Source organism: Cololabis saira, chromosome 7 (assembly GCF_033807715.1).
Source record: "Cololabis saira isolate AMF1-May2022 chromosome 7, fColSai1.1, whole genome shotgun sequence".
NCBI classification, from domain to species: domain Eukaryota; kingdom Metazoa; phylum Chordata; class Actinopteri; order Beloniformes; family Belonidae; genus Cololabis; species Cololabis saira.
The window spans coordinates 10,879,816-10,897,510 of NC_084593.1; the positions used below are offsets into that span (position 1 = coordinate 10,879,816).

A 17,695-nucleotide genomic window follows, 5' to 3' on the forward strand; every position below is an offset into this window, starting at 1 on the left:
TTGTGCTAAGTTTATATATTTATAGTGTCAAAGACAACTGATGGCGACTTCAGCTTTGTGAATTTAACTTTGATTCCTAAAGGATGAGACGATTTGACAGATTTAACAGAGAGACAGAAACCGGTTTGACAACAGAGCTCACAAGTGTTTAAGTGTAAACCATTATGGCATGATGGAACATGAGTGTGACTGTGCCCATTTTTAGACGACAGCATGTTCTAATCTCCCCTCATCTTTCAACGGTTTTACACAGAAATAGCTTTGTCAAAACAATCATTGACAATTTAAACTTGTGCATTCACAAATTACTGACAGCAGCATGTTAAAAATGTGAAAAATGGGACTCACCACAATCATTTCTGAGGGTTCAAGGACGATGCACTCACATCCACGTCGCAGGCTGCCTGCTGATCGCTTCCCAAAGCTACGGAGCAGACAAATACGTTCAAAGTCAGTTTTTCCTGCAACCAGCATCGACCAGCACTCAAATTAATTTTAACCTGGATTATCTGTAAATACCAAGCAATATTTCTGTTAATCTTTAACAGGAAAGTGGGCAAAAGCACTGAAAGCTCCCATAAACTTTTGGAGCTAATAGGCGACTCCTTGGCCAGCATTAAATATGCAGTATGGAATCTCGGCGCATGATCCCACACAGGGCCGCATTGAAATGGACAGCTCCACCTTTCATTTAAAAGGAGGGAAGCACCCGCCTCTGGAAAAGTCTGCTTACGACGTCACAATTTGTACAGTATGCCTCAATCCTAATAAGAGGTGGGTGGGTGCGGGAGGGATATTAAAAGCAGTGGAGCCCAAAATGTCTCAAAGACCTCTTGCAGGCGTGGAAATTCTGAGCACGAGCAGATCCGAGTTGTGCGTGTGCGGAAGAATGCCGCCTTTGTCCAGCGTTCAGCCCCGATGTGGAGACACAAGGACACCCTTGTTTGTTATTTTTAAACATCTTTTGATTCAGAATGTGACCCACAACCTCGTTAGTTTGCTCATTGTTTTGCTAAATAAACTCAAGTGACTACAGGAGCAAACCACCATCGAGTTTCGTGCGTCAGATTTGGGTTGTGTTGTTATGCATTATTTATATTTAAGAGCTGCAGCTTTAGAGCATCAATTAAACATTTTTTCCCCTATATTTTACATTGAACAGATTTTTTTTGCCTTTTAGGAACTTAAACCCATTTGATTTTAAAAAAAGATAAAGAACTGATCAGCCACAGCAACTCTACGAAAATCTCAGCCTAACTAGAAACTGCAATCTTCTTCTTTCGTTCACAGTTTGTAACCACAGATGCGGTGGGGGGGGTCATGGATTGACAGGTAACCAGAGACAGTTAGGGGTTAGAGTTTAGTCAAAACAAGGAGCAATGTGTCCCTCGCCCAGACGTGGGTTAGCAGGGCCCCGCCCTAGAGCCGGGTCAACTGACAGGAATACGCTCACAAGTCTGGTGGTCGGACTGGCGAGGTTTACCCCAAACAAGAGAGAAATGTTTGCCCTCCCATGGGTCCATCACCTGGGGGGGGGGTATGAGTCAGGTGCAATGTTTGAAGGCCTTGGGCAGAGGACGTCATGTGGACATCATGTGTCCTTTTAACATTTAACTGATAGAACCAGTGACTGCGTTTACATGCAGTCAATAACCCTTTTAAAACCCGAATATTAGCAATAACCTGGTTTTGCACGGCCATGTAAACACCAATAACCCCTTTGAATAGCCCGAATTTGCTCATATTCCGGTTTTTAAAAACCTGAATATGACCCCTGGGTTACTCCTTTTAAAACCCGAATATTGGGTCATGTAAACGCCTAACGGGATTTCCCATCAAACGGAACATGAATTTGTTTTCTGCGCATGCTCTGTTCACAAGGAATCTTGGTCTTTTGAGTCCAGGACGTACTTCTAAATACGGCGAAACGCAAGACTACGCCACACTTTTGGAGTGAGGAGGAGACTAATCATTTTATAAATGTAATGAAGGATATGAACATTTTTGTCAGGGTTTGACCCTTCCCCCACCAGTCTTTGAGTTTCTGTTTTGCCCCGCCTGTGTCCCATCTGCCCTGATTGTCTGCACCTGTGTCTCGTTATCCCCTGTGTATATCTTGTCTTGTCAATCCCTTGCTCCTTGTGGTTCCGTACTGTTCTTCCCTCAACGTGTCCTGCCAAGTTTTTGATTTAGTTTTTGATCCCTGATTCCGTGTGACCTTTTGATCCTGCCAAGCAGCGCTTTAGCAGCGCTTTTGGTTTTTGGTTCTTGCCTTTTGGAAATAAACCCTTTTTTTGTTGTGAACTCCTGCCTCGCTCTCCTGCATCTGGGTCCTCACCACACCAGTCTTGACAATTTTGGCATTTGTAGACGGTAGAAAGTACCGGGATAGCCAGATTTACAAGAAGGTGAGCGGAAAGTTGCGCGAAGCAGCATTTGTTTTGAATTTGGATACAGGAAGAAGAAGCGGAAATGACAGGAATTGCGTCATGATGTTCTCCGCGCGTCGCTGTTTTGATCGAGATATCCCAAATGATTAATGACCACGTATACAGGGATAACCCTGTTTGCTCACGCATGGAAACAGATTATTCGGAATGTTTCAGTAACCGGAATATTAGCAATAACCCGAATTTTGACTGCATGTAAACGTAGTCATTGATGGAAACATAATAGCACCTAACTATTTCTTAAAACCCTCTTTTGTTTATTTATAGTTGAGATTCTCTGTTCTTTCATTAACTGGGGTCATAAGGACAGCTTGTACTACATGACAGAGACGACTGATGAACTGGGAGTGTGAAAGTTCTCCCTGGTGTCCACATATGAAGTGAGCAGTGAGTACTATTGTGCGGCTACCTGGACTGAGGCTACGGAGGTGACAGCTTTCATCAATCACCCCGACAGCAGCAGACCTCCAGCGCAGCATGGCCTAAATGCTTCGGAGCCTCGGGCTTGTGGCTACAGATTGTACATACAGCTTGGTCAAACTGGGAGGTAAACACCAGCTGCCCGCGAACCCCCGGCAACACTCTACCTGGCACTTTTTGCAAAAGGGCCAATAATGATTTTTGCGGTGCTTTTTATTTTCTACCAGTCAATTTGTCTGGCTTTGTTTTTCCCTTTCTGCCCCCTTTCACAACCCTTTGTTGGGTTTTTGTGTCTTTTTTTTCCCCCTTTCGTCAGCCATTCTGTTGTTCGTCTGCTACAGCTGCAGTTTTTACTTAACCACTTTGACAGTTTCATGATTCAAATAAAGCTAATCCACAGTTAGAATTTCTGCTGAGAAGCGTAGACGGAAATCAGAGTGACTGGTCAACCCATGACGGGCTGCGTGAGTCAAGGCAGCGAGGGGGTTAATGCTGATTATTGCTGTATGCTTTGCCTGAGCTTCTGTTTAAAGCTGTTGTAACCCTGCTTGTATCCCTGACAAACAGAAGCCTGAATTCCACCACAGGGGCAAAACAGAGAGCTTACTCAGTATTTTCAACTCCCATTCTCGCAAGAAGACAAATGCTGTAATTCTTTCATAACTACTTTCAAGCAAAGATGATTTGTCAGCTTGGGCGGCAGCTTCACAGAAACTAATGAGTGCTTTTGATCAGGTTTTATGTTTGGAGTTGCTACCAGCATTGATCCTGGAGAGCCTCTCTTGTGCTCATTCTTCCGTGTAAAAAAAAAAACATTTCCACCCATGAAGGCATCACAAACACGTCGGGACACCGAGTGCATCTAGCAGAGTGACATGTTCAATCATGTTACTGCATTACATCTCTGACATTAGTAATCCAACGCTCCATTTTACAGGAGGCAAACGCTATGGGCAATGTGAGATATTAAAGAAGGGATTATGGAGAGTGTGGGTGAGATTCATTTTTAGTAACCCAGAAATATCTTGTTTGGAGATTAACGGTTCTGGTGCTCTAAGACTAGTCATGAAAGTGGAAAATTCACAGTTTGCATGAAGTATTTTTTATTTTTTTCCTAATCCAAAATATACCTTGAATAAAAATCTGATTGGATGTCTGGTTCTTTACGGGACCTAGATTAAGATTCAAATGTTCTGCAAATGATCCCATGGTGGAGTTCTTGTCCCAAAGTTAAGGTGAAGTTTTTTTTTTCTTTTAATATGTTAAATAAGAAAAAGAATGGACACCAAAATCAAGCAGCAGTCCATGAAGGAAAGTCTCTTACTGTGTAATGTGACAGCAGCAGATAAGCAGCTTTTAATGTTTTAAAATCAGCAGTTGGTGTTTGTGAATGTTCCCCAATGTGCTGCAGACTCTCACAACAGCAGCTGCTTTCAACACAAGTTAACATTGTATGAAGATGCAAACATTGTTTTTAAGTGCTGGTTTTTCCAGTATCGCCCACTTGTGTTTATGGATCAAACACAAAGATTGGGGATGAATCATATTTGTAACAGACTTTATAAATACCAGGCAATAATAGAAAAAGCTGTGTGATCAGAACCCCAACTGTAGACTAAGACTACCTTTATAAAGCAGACTGGCAGGATTGGAAAAACTGGTTTTGTAGGGAAACACTGTTCCTTTGTGAACCACTCATTAACAGTAGGTTCAGCAGATGAGATATATATAATACCATAATGTAATATGTTAATGCTGTGGTTCAGCATTTGGTCTGTGTGGTTCTGCACAAAACCAGTTATAAAGTTTCAAGATGGTCAAAAAGACCAGTGGAAAAAACTGGACCAATATTCCAGGTGCCTGCAGGTACGTTAGTCTCAACAAGGACATCACCAGCCAAAGATTTTCATCATCTTACTTTCTGCACAAAAATGCTCCACGTCTTATCTGTGTAACTGAAAGTGACTTCATTGTCTATTCCAAAGGAATTCGATGTGGGGGAAGAAAAAAAGAACTTTCAAAAACACTCTCAAACACATTTCTTTAAGCGTCAAGCACAAAGAGGCCTTTGCAAATCTTTTTTTTCTTTGGCAAATTAGATTATAAATATTATTTAGTTTAACAAGCAAGATACAATTCTAACAAACACGTTTTTTTATCCAGGTTGATCTCCAAAGATTAGCTTTAGGCCATTTTGTATCTGTTTTGCTCAGTTAATTTGGTGAAACAGTTCCTGAACCCTAAACTGAAAAATAGACTTCTAAATGTTGCCTCCTAAACCACCTAAATTAGTAGTATTCATGCCTCTACCGTGAAACAGCAATGACAAACAAGGAAGAGGAAAAAAGGTCTCGACCTGACATGATCTTAAAACCTGAGAAATTCCAGGAACGACTCACAGAACTGCTTCATGAGGATCTTGTTGACAGAAATAAGACATTTACACATTTATGTTTTGGGATGCGATTTGGTTGACACTATAGTAGTAGTAATAGTCAACTAGATGTCATTAATGTATTTTTTTTAATTATAAATCAGCTAAAACATATCAAAAGACATAATGTGTTGTTTTTGTTCTGTCACCAGATCCAACTGGTTTTCTAACAGCAGCCAGAAACGTTTTCAAATTAGACCCGGCGGCTCTTTTTCCCAGTTGACTGACTGACATCTTTCCTGCCTCTGCGGCCTTCCTCTCCCCTCTGTTATACAACAAGCCCGGGCGACTGGAATGTCACTCCACATGCATCAGCAGCCTTGCACTCAGACGAGCCCACCGCCACGACCTCACATCCACTAAATCGTCTGTGTGAACCAGTGCATTTGTTAATCTGCATCGTGGGTCTGGTCTGGTCTGCGGGGGATCTTTACTCTGGTAAGCCGCCTAGCTGAGTGAGTGGTGAGACGGGGGGAAACAGTGGCTGTTATGAACTATTAAACCTTTGAGGAGTACAAAGATTAAACTCCCAGGCTATGCAAGACTTTAGACCCAGCACAGAGAAGGAGTGAAGGTTGGTGTCAGTAGGCCAAATCTCAAGACTGACTGGCCATAATTATTTAGTCAGTTTAACCTGCATTCTGGCTTTAAAGCTGCAGCTGAGCATCAATTCCCCCCTTGCAAACATAAATACCATGCAGTAACACCATTGTCGCACCACACGCATCCCCCAAACCTCTGCCAGGCTGCCGCCGCTGAAATAGAAGCTGCCGCTGCAGCCAAGAATTTGCAAATGACTCGTGACTTTAGCTTCCCAAAATACAACTTCGCTGACATTGTGATGGCAAAGTGACATGGGAACAGAAAACGTGAGCGTGACTCTGCGAACTAAATTTTTTAAATCTCAACTTTTCCGAGACGCATCCATCAGTCATTACTGACAAATCCAACCCATTTCCCCCGACAGGAGAGCTCCATCTTTGTTTTCATTTCAAAGTTCTCAAAAGTTGTATCGAACCCTCCAAACATGAAGGGCAACACACCCATTACTGGCAGCACAATCTACCCGCTGACAAATCCAAAATAACATCAAAGTCATGCTTCACATTCCACACTTGAAGGTTTTACAGCTACCAGCTCCAGGCCTGGAGAAGAGCCTGACTTTTAAGATAAAACCACAAATCTGGAGTGTCTTGGCAGAGCTGTACTAAGACACATACTCGTGGTGTAGGTGGGAGAAATTAGTAGAAACAGCAGCTGCTGTGGCCCGAGCACTCACCCCCCGACTCTCCAAATTGCTCCCAAAGTGACGCAGTCACCTGATAAGATAAGATGATCCCTCCTAAAATATCCCCTCTGTTACTCCAGAGAAAGTCCGACAAACACGTTCCAAGTCCCGAGACTTCGGTGTGACTGCGGCATATCGTCCAGCACGCATCCCACTTCTGCTGTCTGAGATTTCTGCGCGAGAACCAGGAGTGTGTGGCTCTGAAAGTGTGTGTGGATCAGCTTATCTCCGGTGGCTCTGCCCCCTTTTCTCTCTCCCTCCCTCTCTCTGTGTAATGTGGAGCGTCGTCTCCAGCCAGCATTCCAGCGTACGACTCACTTCCTGCTGCAGTTACGAATGGGTGCGAGGGGAGTGTGCGTGTTCGTAGCCCTGTGTTTGTGTCATGACGGGGAGTGGACATCAGATCCTCCCGCTACAGTATCAATTACTTACATTTCTGAAATCTTCCAACTACTGAGTTCAGATTTATTTTTACATGATGGATGGCGGTTTTATCTATCTATCTATAAATAAATATACACACACACACACACACACATCACATGTGTGTGTGTGTATATGTGTGTGTGTATATATATATATATATATATATATATATATATATATATATACACATACATATACATACACATATATATAAATAAATAAATATATTATATATATATATATTAGGGCTGAAACGATTCCTCGAATAATTCGAGTAATTCGATTACAAAAAATGGTCGAGGAATTTTCTCTGCCTCGAGGAATCGTTTAATAAATCGTTTAATTTTGCCAGCTCAAAGCAGGTATTTCGCCCGGACTACGTTTAAAAAAAAACACCTAATCTTTTAAGTGATGTGTGTTATCAGGTGTAATGGCATTTTTAGGTTAGAAATAAAAACATTTCTTGGAAAGATCCTTAGTTTTTTGAGTGAAGGCAGTGAACTTGGTCAACTGGTGTAAGTTCAGGGTTTTTAAATGCACAGCCATGAACCTACTGTATTATATAATTTAGTCTTAGTAATGTCAATTAACATCTAACATCTTATGTATGTTTATAATTGCTCTTTAACTAAACAAAAATAGGTTTTATCCGATTACTCGATTAATCGATGGAATTTTCAGTAGAATACTCGATTACTAAAATATTCGATAGCTGCAGCTCTAATATATATATATATACACACACATACATACACACAGTATACATATAATGGGTGAATATAAAACCACTGAAAATGTGAAATTGGTTGGAATGATGTGTCAATTTCGTCCGCTGTTTCCACATTGAGAGGAAAAGTAAAGCACTACGCACTTTTGATGCTCCTTTTGTTGCTGAATTGATGTGTTGAAAACATTAGCAAAATATACACCTTATGACCTCTGTTTATGCTGATTTGAATGGAGTCGAGGTTTAAAGACTAGCAGGACGTGTAAGAATTGGACTTACAAAGCCATTTACCTGTTGAATAATAATAATAACCATCATTTTAGAAGCAGACAGACGAAATAGCAACTGACCAATATTTAATTCCTACTGAACTCTTGCGGTCTAAACTTCTAGAGTTGTTTTGTAATATGAGTCAACACTTTGAACAGAGCAGATAGATTATTATGTATTTATTGCAACATTCCTGTCATGTAAGTCATCTCATGTTCCACATTTCAAGGCCCCATTGTTCAGATTAGATAATGATTTATTTTTTTTGTCACAAAGGCTATGCCACAATGAAATCTTGTAGAGGTGAATTGGGCTGAGTCTGTTTTGTGTCTTGCATTAAAACTGCTAATTAACAAGAGCTAATCTACAGATCAACCTCTTATAGTCTTATGTTTGAACAATCCTCCCTCTTTGAGCTGGGGAGTGTTTCACAGGCCGAGCGTGAAGATGGATGCATTTTTACTGAGTCATGTGAATTTCCAGCAACGGATTTCCTTTTTTTAAATTACTGACACTCAAAAAGACGATATGTAACCATATTTTAACAACCAGTCATTAAAATCAAACCACTAAGGACAAGTTAACATTTACACACGGTTTAAGAATCATTTGATGTAACTTTTAAGTTCATCCTCATTCACAAGAATGGTAAAAAATATTCCTTCAAGCTCCTGACTGTCCTTCCAAAGATTAAGCATATCAGTAAAAATAAAACAATATGACAAAGATCTGTATTTGCGCAATTAGAAATGATATCATAACTAGACTGGTTCATTATCTGCAGTCACGGATGAGTCAGTCTGAGCTGCTGTTGCCAGTGGAAGAAATCTTTTTGACTTTACTGACCTTTATTATTTTCAGCAGGCAAGAGAGATGATGTTGACGTTTCCTCTGCTAACCTGATTGCTGAAACGAGGCGATTCAGTTTTGGTTGTTTTTTGATCAAAGTTAAGGCCTAAATGCAGTCTGCCATGAACGTACTGGTCATCACGGAGGGAGGGGAAGTGAAACCAGTACGGGGTTATTCAAGTGTGCGGCAGAGGGGAAGTTTAAACTTCCACAAAGCAGGATGTTGTTGAAACAATAACTAAAACATGTCTACATATTCACTGATTGCAGTATTCATCTGTCCATTAAACTTAGATCGAAACAGAGATTTAGGGCTTTTATCTGCCCATGATTAAAATCTGAGCCCCAGAATCCGTTAGTCTAAATTTAGACACAGACCTTAGCGGGCCACCTTCCTGACAGAAAAATGAAGCATCTTACACCCAAAAATAACTCTGTCACATGTCTGTGGAAGAAAAACACAGAGGTCTGTGCTTGAAAAAACACCAGTCTGCAGATGTGGGACATCTGGATGAAAAGTGTTTGAATGATTTCTAATTTTACCCTGTGGCGTGTAACATGTTGGAGGACGACTCACGCAACAGATGGCTGGCCGTGTTTCTATGACAAACACGCGGAGCCACCGAGCATACATGGGGAAGGTTTTCAGAAGCAAAAACACTGGACGCTCAGCACATTAAGACTGGATGGAACTATGTATGTATTAGCCTGATGTCATGCCTTTCAAAACAGTCATTATTGTAATTGAATAATTAACAATAAAAGGTGATTTTACTGGCTCAGGTTTTCAACCAACACTTTTTCTGAGGGTGCATGAAGTCTTATCTTAAGCCTAGTTTTTGTGTACCAATATTAAACTCAGGTACCGGTGCATGAATTAGTTGTGGGGAAGTTTTAGCCATCAGACAGATGGCCACTTGCTTGACTTTAGGATACTTAGGCATACAAATGTGTTTATGGTCAACACAATGGCTGCAAGGTCAGTAAGTCCTTTAAAAAGTTCCAAAGCAGCAAACTCTCAAAACATCTGCTATTACAGAGGTGGTCACGCTAACTGATCATCAATTAATCATGACTTCAGGCCTGATTTGCCAGTCGCAGAGCTCATTTGGTGCATGGGTGGCACATTTGGAGGAGGGCGGTGGGTTGGGAGCCATGACTTGTTGGAACAAGTCGAGAATTCATCAGAAATGCCCGCCAGTGCATTGCGTACCCGTTGCAGAAAACCGACAGATATGATGCCAAAGATCTGGAGCCATGGCAGGAATCCCTGTTTGAGCTCCGGCTTGTGTGTGAAACCTCCATCTACAATCAATCACATAAAGGGAACAGGGAAATCGCTTCAAGACTCTTGATTAAAAAACACCAAGTCCTGTAATCTGAACAGACCAATGATCTGCCAACTCTGATCATCACGGACTAAAACCATCCTTAGCAACACACTGCTGAACTGTTACTTGTGTTTACTGGAAACAGTAAGGGTGTACTTAGCCCCACTGCTTCTGTATTTTGGCTTATTTTTTAAGTAATAAGTATAGAGGGAATGCGCATGACGTCACAGATGCAATTTCACAGCGGGTTACGCCCACTGAGTGTCAGAAAGACTGATTGTCAGAAAGACTGAGTGGCAGAAAGACTGAGTGGCAGAAAGACTGAGTGGCAGAAAGACTGAGTGGCAGCGTAAACTTTCAGTTTGAGCAACTCGAAAACATCTAAAATGGTTAGGAGCTGTTGTACAATCGACTGTACTCATAGATTTAGCAAGAAATCGGAGTTATCGTTTTACAGACTGCCGAAACATAAGCTTAAGAGAGACAAATGGATCGCTGCAATTCGCAGAAACAACTGGATTCCAGGCACCGAAACGTGGATTTGCGGTTCCCATTTTGTATCAGGTAATGTTGGATTTTTGGGTAGCTAACGTTAAACGGTCAAATCATAAAGTTTGGTGTCTTCATCACTTTAATTTCTACAACAATTCCTGCCTTGAAGTAGGACCAAGCGTCAAGACTTTTGTATGCCTTCAAGCTTTGCTTCGTGTATTTCCCCGGCGTAGAAATTAAGTACATATAAATATCAGGAAACTGGATTCGTGGCCAAATATTAATGTCCATGGACCACTGGTTCTTCAGGTAACTGTACGGGTCACTGTCAAGTCCAACTGCCTTTAATTTAAGCCGATAATCGGCTGTTATCCCGTCGTCTCCACTAGTTGCAGCCATTTTTGCTGATGTTTTGCCACTCTGCGAGTAAGGGGGCTGGTCCAGTGGGAAAGTGCAGGGCAATGCAGACCCTCTATTGTCATCGTATAATATGCCCCATGTTGTTGTTGACCTGATTTTCAATTTTATAAGAATGAAATCCTTGTAAGGAGCAGATAAGTTTGTTTTTCTTTTTTAAATGCCTGTTTTTCATTTGTAATAACTTGTTGAGGTTCAGCTTTTAGTACTCCAAGTCTCCGGAACACATTTAATAGTCCACTGACCCGTCAGTGGTTTAAATGGGTACCGTGCATTTGTAAGCGTTTATTTATATGGGTTATACTTGTGTTCACACGTGGGTAAAATAAGACGCAGCTTCTTCCCTGAGCGAGTCACTCCCTTTCCCCTGGATCAGATCTCACTACGGCTCCCCGGCAGGAGCGGGGCGGCAGAGCGAGGGAGGTGCTGAGAGACTGATGGAGACGTATCAAGTTTTCAACCCCGCTGCCAGCGTAGATATGAACAGCCATTCTGGGCACGGCCTGCCTGAAACCCAATTCCACTGCATCTTTAAAAGCTTCAGGAAGTCCCGCTGGACTCAGTTCAGTTCCTTGTGTCACAACCAATTTCCCCTCTGAGCCATCCTGCCCTCACCAGCTCTCCTCTTTATAGATTAGATGAGGTGATGGGCTCTTTTTTTTCCTTTTCTCTTTGTTGCAGATTAAAAATCACACTTTAACGGAACAAAAATCCCAGTATGACGGCGGAAATTAGAAGACAACAATGGTTTAGGGTGTAAGAGTCTGACATGGTAATAACTCATCATAAAGGATTTCTCAAACACAATTCCTCGGAATAAAACCATGACTTTGCTGTCAAGAGGAAGGGGTTCTTCTTCTCCTCTCCTTGTTAAAATGGAAATGCAGACTGTCGTTCTGAGCCGAGTGCGCTTCCTGATCCAGATATCTTTGAAACTGTGAATCAGAATGTGTCACTGTGAATGTGTCATTTCCAAAATTGTCTGCTTTCACATGGGGAAACGGGTCCTGTTTCATTTCTGTGAACGTATCTTTTTCCTCTGTGACAAATACGAGCGCCCAGCAGCTTGTACTACTGCACCGAGCTTCCACAAAATTAAATTTATCAAATTAATGGCAGCATGAATGAAATTTGCTCATTATACAGCTGACGTCATCATATAAACAATAATTTTAAAAAATGAAAAAAATATCACTTATAAACACATTGCTGAAGGCAGTAAATTAATATTTGAGCATTTAAGCATTCAAATAGCTTCTTTTTCATGTTTTGAGTTTCTTTAGAGGCAGAGAAACAAAGAGAATGCACAATGACAGAGATTCTGTTGGAAAGCCTGGGCTTCAGGAGGCCGTTTCAACAATGTTTAGTACATTTAGGAATGCTTTAAAAGCTTTCCCTGGGCTTTAATGGGTTACGGTTTTACCAAATCGGTCATATTTTGGAGTACAATGACAGACGACTGGTGAGAGAACTTCTCACCAGACAAGTACCGAATGGTTTCCAGCATTTTGTAAATCAGAATTTATTCCATTCGTGGAGGTCCAAATACACATTTCTTCATTTCACAGTCGATGTGATTTGATTTAATTAACAATATTGCTCCAAGAGCTAGAGAGATGGTTACACCGTGATCATAAAACATCAGTTTAAAGCCCTTGAAGGTTTTTATTATTCAGTAATATCACAGCTCGGTTTATTTCTTCCCATGAATAAACTGTCATAATTCACAGAACCACCAATAACCGAGAAGTTATCAGCAAAAAGTAAAAGCTTGTCTCATTAAAAAAAGATATATCATCTAGAAATAAATATATGTTTCTGAAAGCATATGTTTATTTCATAGGAGCACATCATTTTGAAGTCCAAATCCTTTTAGCTGAATCCAATTTAAACAGCTTTTTCCAACTAATTACAGGCATTGTTTTGTCCCTTTTGTGCTGGATTTAACACAATATTATGTACTACACGTCACCAGCTGGTGGATCTGCCAGATGCAAACAAAAGCTACGACCATTTTTATATTGTTCTGGAAATTGTAAATGCACAATAATGGATTTTGTCCACGTACTGATGTTCTGTTTTAAGCCATTAACGGGCCAGTGCCAATGGCGTGTCGATACCATATGGGGCGTGTACTTCGCGGCCATCCGTTTTTTGTTTTGAAATGGCAAAATAAAAATAGAGAAATAATCCAAAATAATCTGTTTCCCCATCTTTTGTTTTGATAATAAAAAACGGAAAACGGATAGTTATCCATTATCCGATTTCATTGATGTGTTTGAAAATCGAAATTGGGAATTAAAACAGCGAGTGGGGTCCGTGTATCTTTTGGTCATTGGATTTTTCCATCATGAGTGGGAATCAAAAAACAAAAAACGATTGGTTTATTTGATTTTCCTTTTAAAACAAAAAAACAAATATTGAATTACACTGCATTTTTTCTTTTTCTGTGTTAATATAATTTAACAAAGATTCAAAATAGGCCTACGCTTTTATTTTCGTTTTCTATTTCATATAAGAAAAATGAAGTCAACAGAACGAAAAAACGAACCAAAAACAACCGTTTATTCATATTCGTGCACCGGAAGCTGGCATTTACAACCGAGTGAACTTAGTTCTGGATATTTGACAGGCATTCCTGTGACAATTCTCTCCAGGGGAAGTTTGATTTTAATATTTTATTGGTCGGGTTTACGTGACTCGGAAATAGCTCTGTATGCGGCAGTTCGGGTAACCATGGTTACCATGGCGGCGCTGGAACAACAGATCGAGGATTATTTTTTAAAGATTGATTAAGGACTTGTTCCACAGCGGTTTGACGCACAAACACATTTCCTGCACGTTGCAGCAGATGTGTCTCCTGCAATGCTCAGAAATGAGCGTCAGAAGATTCTGTGCTCGGCATGATCTGAGGAGAAAAAGACGCAGAGCTGGAGAGCGCTTTGATTCATCATGGCCGAATGACCGGCTATCTGTGTTCACTGGGGGTGCATGCTGGAGAAGGTCGGGTTGGAAGAATTAATTTAGTCCCACGCGTGAGGTATCCACGTGATTACCATTATATGTATAAATTTCACTGCAGCACAAACTTTACCTGACGCCGGAATTCATGGTATGGCTGATGGAGCTCTCTCAGGGTTCTTCCAACCCGACCTTCTCCAGCATGCACCCCCAGTGAACACAGATAGCCGGTATTGCGGCTTTCCTGTACTTTTAGAGCCGCTTGAGAGTTTATTGTTAGGTCCTGTATATTTGCATGACGCGCTGCTGACAGAGAAGCACGCTGAGTCCGACAGAAGTTTTATGGCGTTTAATGACAAAACTCAGCCACAACGGCCTTCCGACATGCTTAATGGGTTTTAAACGTGTACACTGCAAACGTGATCGGGGTGATCAGTGATCAGTACAAAGCGGTCAACAAAAATTAGGCTACGGCTCCCTAACAGCCTGTCCTAACTGCACGCGAGCGTCCGACTGTCGCACCGCACTGCGTTGCATCGGACCCGCTCTGAACCCGTTATCGGCCCCACGTTCTACCGCGTTCTTTTGATTGACAGCGGAGACTCGCCTTTTATTCACCCGCCCGTGCGCTCCTGAAAGAAACTCCTAAAATAACTCCTAAAAGAGTAAAGGGACAAGTAAAAGATGGGTGATTACTTGTAATCTCCCTACGTTTGTACTTTCTAAACAGAAAACAAGCTTATTATTCGGTGGAATAAGTGGGGAAAAAACCGAACAATTAATAACGGCGTGTGGTGACGCAATCAAACAGCGAACAGCTGGAGTGACCAGCGTGTTCGTGGTGTTAAATGCAGCAAAAACATGTCAGCATGTCAGATCATTACTGGGATGTGGGGGAAAAGCAGAGGACATGAGAAATCCGGCAGGATCCGGGACAAATTAAGCCCTAATAAGATTAAGATAAGATTCTTATTATATCTTATTATTTTATCAGAATCTTCCAGCCTGGCGATCTCCAGCAGCTGCCACTTTATTGAGGTTCTTGTATTGAAATGACTGTTTCCTACAGCGTTTTCAACTTTTTTTTCAACTTTCAACCGGCTTTCAACGCGACCGACGGGAAGAAAATAGAAGCAGGGCGTGCGACAAAAGTCCAGCTCAAAACGACGCTGCGTCGCTCGCAACCAGTGTAGACAGTACAATAAATAATAAAGAAATTGAACTGTTTTTGACGCTGACTCTCGCTCGCGTCGCATGCAGTGTGTATATTTGCAATATACTGTGGACATCTGAATAAAAACCTCATAAATAGATTGAATCAAAACGCTCTCCAGCTCTGCGTCTTTTTCTCCTCAGATCATGCCGAGCACAGAATCTTCTGACGCTCATTTCTGAGCATTGCAGGAGACACATCTGCTGCAACGTGCAGGAAATGTCATTGTGCGTCAAACCGCTGTGGAACATGTCCTTAATCAACCTTTAAAAAATAATCCTCGATCTGTTGTTCCAGCGCCGCCATGGTAACCATGGTTACCCGAACTGCCGCATACAGAGCCATTTCCGAGTCACGTAAACCCGACCAATAAAATATTAAAATCAAACTTCCCCTGGAGAGAATTGTCACAGGAATGCCTGTCAAATATCCAGAACTAAGTTCACTCGGTTGTAAATGCCAGCTTCCGGTGCACGAATATGAATAAACTGTTGTTTTTGGTTCGTTTTTTCGTTCCTGTTGACTAGTAATTTCATTTTTCTTATATGAAATAGAAAACGAAAATAAAAGCGTATTTTGAATCTTTGTTAAATTATATTAACACAGAAAAAGAAAAAATGCAGTGTAATTCAATATTTGTTTTTTGTTTTAAAAGGAAAGCCAAATAAACCAATCGTTTTTTGTTTTTTGATTCCACTCATGATGGAAAAATCCAATGACCAAAAGATACACGGACCGAGTGGAAAACTCTTTTCTATATTTCCTATTCGTTTCCAAGGATACTGAAAACAAGGAATGGACAAATGGGGGGATTGCACATGCGCAGTAATAAATGAAGAAAGTTGTTTCTGGTTCTTTTGTTCATAAGATTGAAAATTAACAGTTTAAGATTTTTTTTTTCGGTTGAAACAGAAAATAAATCAAATATGAAACCTGGGAGTGAAACATGAGTTTAATCTGTAATCCGTATTCACTCCGTCATGAAACTGCAGTGATGTTGTGACAGTCTGTTCAGCTGCAGCGTCCAATCAATAACATGTACTGAACTCTAACATACTGGAAATGAATAGGAAAAGAGAAAAGAGTTTTCCACTCGCTGTTTTAATTCCCAATTTCGATTTTCAAACACATCAATGAAATCGGATAACGGATAACGATCAGTTTTCCGTTTTTCATTTTTTATTATCAAAACAAAAGATGGGAAACGGATTATTTTGGATTATTTCTCTATTTTTATTTTGTCATTTCAAAACAAAAAACGGATGGCCGCGAAGTACACGGACCCATATACATACTTACATCGAAGTAAGTTAAGGGACAGTGTGATGCGGCAGAAAACGCAGGTGGTGGGCCATATTTATATTTTAATGCCCCATAGTTCCCACTGTCTTATTCAGGGCGTGATCACTCTGAAGTGAGTGCTAAACTGAGCTAATTGTCAAACCCATACATCCTGTTGCAGCACAGTGGATCCCCAGACATGCATCTCTGCAACATCTGCTTAGCAAACACTTTCTCCTTTCTCCTCTGTGACTGTGGTCAGGAATTAACTTTAATCTGCAAATACCTGCAAATCCCCTCCTCCCAGGTATCCCACGCACACACACACTTTCACCTTGCCTGAAAGTGAGAAGGTTAGATTTCAGAGGGGACCAGCGTTTGTGTTGCGTTTCCGACCAGGTGCTGTGTTTTAAATGCCTCCCACGTTCATACGAGCCGGGAAAGTGACCGCTGACGACCCCCGCTGCACAGCCGGAACACTTCTGCTCTGCAGGCTGAAGTGACGGCCTCGCGCGAGCTCGGGGAGGCTGGAGGTGTGTTATGCAAGCTCAGTGGATAAAAAGATCATTGTTTTCAAGACGCCCACAGAGATGGTTCACGTAATGGATTCACTTGTGAAGTTGCAGCTCTTTAACGTTTGGGTTTTGGCTTGAGAGGTGACGATCACTGCTGTGAGCTGATGGCTCAAAGCACAACCGTGACTCTTCTGAAAGTGCCATAGATGCTCTTCTACCCCTCTTAGCAGGTTTTGTTTTTTTATTTTTTTACAGCTGGTAGAGGGTAAAAACAACATTATTGTAAACACAGAGGTTTTATGGTTCTGCAACCAGGAGATACATGTTCAATATGTTGTAATGTAGTCATGAAAATCTATAAATCGAATGGACTCTAACCTGTTTATTAACTGAAGTTTAAAGCAAATGTATTTTTACTGTGTGTGTATTTGGTTCTTGCAACACTTTTCCATGAGTGTGCATCCACTTTCTTTCCTCTCAAACATTTTTATTTAGCTACATATGAATATAAATCACGGCTTTGTTGCTTTTCATTTACATTCAAGTCTATTTGATACTTGGGTGGATTTAATGCTTTCCTTTCATGTATTTTTAGTCCTGTTGACAAATGCAAAACAGACC

General features: G+C 41.1%; 1 protein-coding gene across 10 annotated transcripts in view; it reads right to left on the reverse strand.

The window, feature by feature from the left end:
- Positions 1 to 17,695, reverse strand: part of LOC133446751 (rap guanine nucleotide exchange factor 2-like) — a 133,217-nt gene that overhangs the window by 66,928 nt on the left and 48,594 nt on the right. For 8 of the 10 annotated variants that reach the window (XM_061724810.1, XM_061724806.1, XM_061724804.1 and 5 more), the window contains exon 5: positions 349 to 424. In XM_061724810.1, coding sequence (XP_061580794.1) covers positions 349 to 424 — 76 coding nt within the window. Of the gene's footprint in view, positions 1 to 348; positions 425 to 6,583; positions 6,768 to 17,695 lie in introns of those variants that run through there. The other 2 variants (XM_061724812.1, XM_061724811.1) reach the window with 2 other exon arrangements.